The 7,548-nt window shown below is 65.5% G+C and overlaps 1 protein-coding gene across 1 annotated transcript in view; it reads left to right on the top strand.

Annotated features, from left to right (window-relative positions):
- Positions 1 to 241: 241 nt before the first annotated feature.
- Positions 242 to 7,548, top strand: part of LOC102442557 (cadherin EGF LAG seven-pass G-type receptor 1-like) — a gene marked incomplete at its 5' end in the record, with an annotated part of 9,838 nt that continues 2,531 nt past the window's right edge. Inside the window, 8 exons of the mRNA XM_014450889.2 lie at positions 242 to 427; positions 1,618 to 1,731; positions 2,614 to 2,788; positions 3,861 to 3,951; positions 4,842 to 4,962; positions 5,575 to 5,758; positions 6,106 to 6,207; positions 6,940 to 7,034. Coding sequence (XP_014306375.1) covers positions 242 to 427; positions 1,618 to 1,731; positions 2,614 to 2,788; positions 3,861 to 3,951; positions 4,842 to 4,962; positions 5,575 to 5,758; positions 6,106 to 6,207; positions 6,940 to 7,034 — 1,068 coding nt within the window. The remainder of the gene's footprint in view (positions 428 to 1,617; positions 1,732 to 2,613; positions 2,789 to 3,860; positions 3,952 to 4,841; positions 4,963 to 5,574; positions 5,759 to 6,105; positions 6,208 to 6,939; positions 7,035 to 7,548) is intronic.

Here is a 7,548-nt window from a genome sequence, read left to right as displayed (position 1 = left end):
GGGATTGAGCCTGCAACCGAGGTATGTGCCCTTGACTGGGAATCGAACCCGGGATCCCCGGCCTGTGGGCCGACGCCCTAACCACTGGGCAACCGGCCAGGGCAGCATCTGAACTTCCTACCACAGAAAGGGCGTAGCGTTCTGAAGGGCGTCACAGGCCACGGGAAGTTAGGCGTGGCCTGCGCTTTGGTCCATCTCCGACGCGGCGCCCGTAAGTCTTCCCGTGGCTCCCGTCCCACAGATCCTCAGCAGCCACGTCCAGTTCACGGTGTCCCACGGCCCCTCGGATGCGGCGTCCATGCGGCTGTCCCGGTCGCGCGTGGCTGACGGTGAGTGGCACCACCTGCTGATCGAGCTGAAGAGCGCCAAGGAGGGCACGGACATCAAGTACCTGGCGGTCATGACCTTGGACTACGGCGTGGACCAGGTGGGCCGGCACCGGCACCTCTGGGTCAGACCCCTTCATCGGGTCTGCGGGGAGCCCACTGACCCTCCCGCCTACCGGGACCCCCCCAGCGCCCTGGTAGATTTGGGGGTGCCCATTCTGAAGCCCCTGAGTCTGGGTCTCACATTCTGCCTTATGCTGAGGTCCCTGGCACCTGCGCCTCGTCCCCTTCCCGGATGGCCAGCTCCCAGGGTCAGGACCTGGGCTGCATCCGTGTGTCCATCCTGGCGCCGTGGCTGCCTTTCAGCAGGGCATCTTAGCGGGCCTGTCGAGCAATGGTTGTGTGCTCGGCGCTGTGCCTTCGGGCGCAGAGATTAAAAACCTCGGAGTGGACGGTGCGTGCAGGTGGGCGAGCAGGGAGCCCAGGGAGCAGAGGGCCGTGGGACACCAGTGAGGCGCACCTGACCCAGGCGGGCACGTGGCAGCCGGCAGGGCGCACTCGGAGCGCTGGCTGAGCCACACGATCGCCACGGTTTGCGGGGAGAGGAGAGGAGCATTTACAGGACGCCCGGGCGACTGTTCGGCGCTCTGGGAGTCCAGGCTCATCTCACCGCCGGCTCTGCGATGAGCAGCTGCGGGTCCCGCGGGCACCCTTCCGGCTCAGGGTCTGCTGGTGCCCCCTTAGATGCCCCATCGTGGGCGTGTTTTCCATTCGCTGCTGTCTCCCCAGGTCACCAGCTCTTTCCCGCATCGTGGCCAGTCATGGAGGGGGAGGTTGCCCACGTCCCCCCACTGACCCTCTGGGCTGCACTGGGACACGGACACGGGGCCTCTGACCCGGTTCCCCCGCCTCGCGCGTCACACACAGCAGCCGGGTTTTCTGAGAGAAGGCTGAGCCCAGCCCACTTTTATTCTTATTTTTTTTTTAATGTATTTTATTGATTTAAGAGAGGAGGAGGGAGAGAAAGATAGAAACATCTATGATGAGAGAATCATGGATCGGCTGCCTCCTGCAGCCCCCACACTGGGGACCGAGCCCACAACCTGGGCCTGTGTCCCGACCGGGAATCGAACCGGGACCTCCTGGTTCATAGGTTGATGCTCAGCCCGAGCCACGCCGGCCGGGCTGCCTGCTGCTTGAAGGCCCAGGGCTCCACCTGTGGGTTTGCCCGAGCGGCTGCGTGTGCCTTCGAGCGTGAAGCAGTTTCGGGTGGGTGCACCCTCCCCCACAGGACACGGTGCAGATCGGGAACCGGCTCCCGGGGCTGAGGATGCGCAGCGTGGTGCTGGGCGGCGTGTCGGAGGACAAGGTCTCGGTGCGCCGCGGCTTCCGGGGCTGCATGCAGGTACGCGCGGCTGGCGCGGTGGGCACGGTGGGCACGGGCATGGGCAGGGGCACCGCTCGCTGGCTCCGCTGCTGCCCCGCGGCTGGAGCCCTGGCGACTGCTGGTCTCAGTGACCAGTCGCTCGTCTGAGCACCGACCCAACGTTAACACACGCGGGTCCCAGCCCCGCCCGGTCCTCCTCATGTCCCTCGCGTTCTCCCCCCCAGCCCCCCCCCATCTGCCACCCGCGCCTGCCGCTCTGCCCTCCTGGCGAGACCAGAACCCGCCCCTCGCTGCCTCCACCAGCCCCGCTGTCTGCCCCCGGGGCCCCCCTGCACGCCCACCTGTCCCTCGTCCACGTGTGCTGTCTGGCAGCTGTTTGTTGAGTAGCCCTGCTCATGGCCCAGCTCGAGGCCCAGCTCGCGGCCCAGCACCTGTGGCAAGGAGATACTTCCGTTCCTTCACCTGGTGCCCCGCACGCCCTGCGTGCTCTCTGAGCCCCTCCCCCAGCTCTGCTGTGCTCCGGCCCCGGGCCTCCTGCCTGGGAACTCGCCACATGTGGCCCCTGTGGTGCCGGCCGGGTGCCCTCGCTCAGCCACCCTCTGCCGTGAGCGCCGGGCCCCCCGCCCCCCCTTCCCCCCCCCCCCGCAGTCACACCCGCATGCACTTTCCCTCGTGAGCTCATCCGGGTCGCTGGGCTGCGGGGGCCTGTCTCCTGGAGCACAACCTGGGGAGGCGGGCGACCTCGTTCTGCCATCGCCCCCCCTCCCTGCTCCCCTCGCCCCCTTGTCCCAGGGCCCCAGATAAATGAGGTGTCACGTTAGAAACCAGGGACAGAGGGCACTGCGGGTCCGTAACCGCCCAGAGGCCCCGGGATCGAGTCCCTGGCCTTTCTTCCCGCAGGGCGTGAGGATGGGGGAGACGTCCACCAACATCGCCACGCTGAACATGGACGACGCCCTCAAGGTCAGGGTGAAGGACGGCTGTGACATGGGCGACGCGTGCGCCTCCAGCCCCTGCCCCCGGCATAGCCACTGCCAAGACGCCTGGGACGGCTACACCTGCGTCTGCGACAAAGGTGAGCGCCCGCCGCCCGCGCCCGCCGCCCTCAGCCCACTGCCCTCAGCCCGGCGACGCCTCGGTGCTGACACTGCCCTGGGGGGCTGCGCGGGGGCCCGGCTTCCCAGCAACCCTTCGTGTCGGGGAGCCCCGAGCTCCGGGGTGTGACCAAGGACTGGGCCGGCCGTCTCTTCCTTTAAAAAAATTTTTTTTATTTTTCAATTTATTACAGAGAGGGAGGGAGAGAGAGACATAAATGATGAGAATCCTGGGTCGGCTGCCTCCTGCACGCCCCCTACTGGGGATGGAGCCCACAACCCAGGCCTGTGTCCCGACTGGGAATGGAACCGTGACCTCCTGGTTCATAGGTCATAGGTTGACACTCAACCACTGAGCCATGCTGGCCAGACTGGGCCATCTCTTCTTTTTTTAATAATATATGTGATTGATTTTTTACAGAGAAGAAGGGAGAGAGATAGACAGTTAGAAACATCGATGAGAGAGAAACATCGACCAGCTGCCTCCTGCACACTCCCCACTGGGGATTGAGCCCCCAACCAAGGTACATGCCCTTGACCGGAATCGAACCTGGGACCCTTCAGTCCGCAGGCCGACGCTCTATCTACTGAGCCACACCGGCCAGGGCAGGGCCATCTCCTCTTAGACGCATTCCCGTGTCTCTTTTGCACTCGGGCAGAGGGGCCCCAGGCCTCAGCCTCAGGGCTCGAGATGAGATGAGGAGAATTAGGTGAAAGTACACATTTTTAAAGGTGTACGTTCAATGTTTGCCTCTGGATTTGGAGGTGCCGTAGCCGTGCCAGCGGGCACCCACCACCGTGTGTCCTCGGGTGGCTGGGACCCTCTGCCCGTGGTTCCCGCCCTCCCGGGGGCGCCTGGGAGCCCTTGTCTGTGAGACAACGTTGGGCCCACTGAGTGCTCACGTTTCCCGTGACACCAGGAGGCTGGGAGGACAGTGGCCAGGGTGTCGGACATGAGGGTCTGGCTCCGGGGGGCGGGGGTCATGCTGGCCTGTCCCCACAGGGTACTTTGGAACGAAGTGCGTCGACGTGTGCCACCTGAACCCCTGTGAGCACCCGGCGGCCTGCGTGCGCAGCCCCAGCGCCCGCGGGGCTACGTGTGCGAGTGCGGGGCCGGCCGCTACGGGCCGTACTGCGAGAACAGGTGAGAGATGCACGCGTGTCGCCGCCGGGCGTCCACGCAGGTGCTGCTCCTGCCAGTTTCTCCTCGTGGTGACTTAACCCAAAATGCATACAATTCTGGGTCAAGGACCCGTTTAATCGGCACGAAGTAAATCAGAACCAAAGTGGGCGTCTCGCACGAACCTCGGTTGAGCCCGTCTCCACCGGAGACGTACAAACTGCTCGCTGACCTCCAGCCGCTGTGCGCAGAGCAGGGGGAGCGCAGGTCGGTCAGGCGATGGGCTGGGAGGCGGGCGGCCTCCTCACCTTCGATGTCCGTCACCTCAAGGTCACCAGCTGGCTCCCCAGGGGCTGGGCGGGGCCGATTCTGAGCGCACTGGTCCAGCGCGTGGCTGCACGGAGCTGACGGAGGCGCGGGCACACCGGGCGGGGCAGGCCGCTCTGAGCACCCGGGGCCGGGGCCAGCGTTTCCCCTGGGCCGGGGGGGCCACGGGTGCTGCACAGCCCCTCGTCCTGGGGCAGCCGGCTCCGTGCTGCGTGGGGCTGGGGTCGAGGGAGGCCGTGCAGGGGCGTCCGTGTCACTGTGCCCAGGAGCCGGCGTCCGCTGTGGGTGCTGCACAGAGGGGACCCGGCGACATCATGCTGGCAGCGAGCCGGGGTGGGGAGTCCTGTGTCTCCAGGTCGAAGGGAAAGTGAAAACGAGTTCTGTAGGTAGAACCCTCCCGCCATGGGCCCCTCAAGGCTGGGATTAGGACGGGGAATTCTAAGAGGTGGGGGTGATCGGGGGCAGGGGGAAGCAGGCAGGGGGAACTGAGGCCCCTCAAGGGGGAGGGAGGGGCCGGCTCCGGGCCCCAGCAGGCTTCCTCTGGCTCCGAGAAGACCGTGTGCAGCCCTCCACCTGCTTCCCGACAGGATCGACCTCCCGTGCCCCAAAGGCTGGTGGGGGAACCCCGTGTGCGGCCCGTGCCACTGTGCCGTCGACAAAGGCTTCGATCCGGACTGCAACAAGACCAGCGGGCAGTGCCAGTGCAAGGTGAGGCCAGCCCACGGGAGGTCTGCGGGCACGTGTCCCTCACCCGTTCCTGGGTGCCAAGCCCGGGAGGTGGCCCTGCATGCACACACACACACACCTACATGTGCATAGACACACACACAGGCACACACCTACACGTGCATAGCTACATGCACGTGCACACACCTACATGTGCACAACACATGCACACACACCTACATACACCTACATGTGCATAGACACACACCTACACACACGCCTACTTACACACACCTACACCCACGCATATTTACACACACCTACCTGGACACATGCACACACACATCTTGAGCCCAGGGAATCACGTGCACACACACCTACATGTACATAAACACACCTACCTGCGCACGTCTACACATGCACACGCGTCCCGAGCCTGGGCATCACGTGCACACTCCCTTGCCTGCTGATGTGGGCCTGGGTGTCCCGCTGCCCCGAGGTCCTGAGGCCCCCGGGGCTGCCTTCCCCTGGGAGCCGCTGGGACCACAGGACTAGCGTCCTCAGCCCACACCCGGGACCCCGAGCAGCGTCCGTGGGGTCGGCTCGTCTTCGGCACCGACCACGAGCCCCCCGCCCGGCTTCTGGCGTTCGCAGGAGAACCACTACCAGCCCCCGGACCAGGACGCCTGCCTGCCCTGCGACTGCTTCCCGCACGGCTCCCACAGCCGCGCCTGCGACGCCGACACCGGGCAGTGCGCCTGCAGGCCCGGGGTCATCGGCCGCCAGTGCAACCGCTGCGACAACCCTTTCGCCGAGGTCACCGTGCTCGGCTGCGAAGGTCGGCGGTGCCCCTTGACCCCCGTGAGGCCGTGTCGCAGGGGCAGGCCGCTGGGCACGGCGTGCATGCGTGCGTACGTGTGTACATGTGTGTGTGCGTGTGTGTGTGTGTGTGTGTGTGTGTGAACGCGCACCGCACACTCTGGCGTTTGAGGAATGCTCAGCTTAGGGTCTGTGCACCTGGCGCTCTGTGACCTTGGCCCTCGTTAGAGCTGGTCGCCCGTCCCGTCCTCACTGCGGGAGAAGGTGGGGGTCTGGTTTGGGGGCGGGGCCCCCAGGGAGGAGTGAGCAGAGCCCTGCACCCGGGGGTGGCTGGGCCAGGCTGAGGGTCTCCCCTCTGCCCCCCAGTGATCTACAGCGGGTGTCCCAGAGCGTTTGAAGCTGGCATCTGGTGGCCGCAGACCAAGTTTGGGCAGCCGGCCGCGGTGCCGTGCCCCAAGGGATCCGTGGGTAAGTGCCAGGGCCGGGGCGTCCACGCCGGGCAGGAGGGCGGGGCAGTGGTTGCGGGAGAGAGTCCGGACCTCACGGACGCTCCGTGTTCCATGCTGAGAAACCTCAGTTTAGCCGAAGTGTTGGGGGACGTGAGGAACTTCTCCTTAATAATAAGTGACAGAACCTGGGAGGGCAGCGCGGCCGCACACAGCACAGCGGCCGGGGCTGCTCCCCGCTCAGCCGCTCTCTGTAGAAGGGGTGGAGCTGCATCTGCCCGTGAGGGGTGGAGCCCGCAGCGTGGGTGCGAGTGGGTGCTCCGGAAGGCGGTGAGCCGGCTTCTTTCTCGAGGACTTGCTCCGATGTCTGCCTGTCACGGCTGGGCTCCGGCCACCTGCTTGCAGACAGCCCACAGCTCAGACATTGCCCGGGCGGGAGACGGGACCACCCTTGCTGGCCTCGTGGCCGTGGCTCCCGCTGGTCTCATGGCTGGGTCCCCCACTAGTCCCGTGGCTGGGCTCCCGCTGGTCCCATGGCTGGGCTCCTGCTGGTCCCGTGGCTGGGCTCCCGCTGGCCTCGTGGCTGGGCCCCAGCTGGCCTTGTGGCCGGGGCCCCTGCGAGTCCTGGGCCAGCGAGGGGTGGGCATCACCCGGGTGCACACACCACGGGAACACACCGGGTCTGAGCACATCGGGACGAACACATGTCGATTAGCCGTCAGTACTTCAGTTTCGCGTCCCTCCTCTGCCCCAGGCACCGCCGTCCGGCACTGCAGCGGGGAGAAGGGCTGGCGGCCCCCCGAGCTCTTCAACTGCACCACGGCCTCCTTCGTGCAGCTCAAAGCCGTGGTAGGGACGGGCGTGCGGAGCCCCGGGAGGGTGGGGTCGAGGCAGCGCCCGAGGTCAGACACCAGCCCGGCTCCGGACACGTCTCCCCGTTCCCTTCAGGCCCCAGCTGTGCCTGTGGCCCTGCAGACACCACCAAGTCCCAGGGTGGAGTCCCGCCCTCCCCTCTCGCCCTCCTCCCAGCGCCTCAGATGCTCCGGCCCCTCCCACTTGGCGTGTTTTTCAGCCAATTGTTGGCCTGACAGACCCTCCTTTTTCATACCAGTTATCAGCCGGGGTCGTTTTGGTTTTTTTGTTTTTTTAATATATTTTTACTAGAGGCCCGGTGCACGAAATTCGTGCAAGGACCTTGGGCCCCCACCTGCCACCTCCGAGGCCAGGGGCCTCTGCCGCCTCTGCCTTGGTCCCTGCCCACTGCGGCTTTGTCCGGAAGGAAGGACGTCCAGTCTAATTAGCATATTATACTTTTATTATTATAGATTGACTTCAGAGAGGAAGGGAGAGGGAGAGAGATGAA

The sequence above is a fragment of the Myotis lucifugus genome, unplaced genomic scaffold (genome assembly GCF_000147115.1).
Source record: "Myotis lucifugus unplaced genomic scaffold, Myoluc2.0 scaffold_4781, whole genome shotgun sequence".
Lineage (NCBI taxonomy): Eukaryota > Metazoa > Chordata > Mammalia > Chiroptera > Vespertilionidae > Myotis > Myotis lucifugus.
Note: the sequence above shows the minus strand (reverse complement) of the source record. Positions and strands in the feature narration are given on the sequence as shown.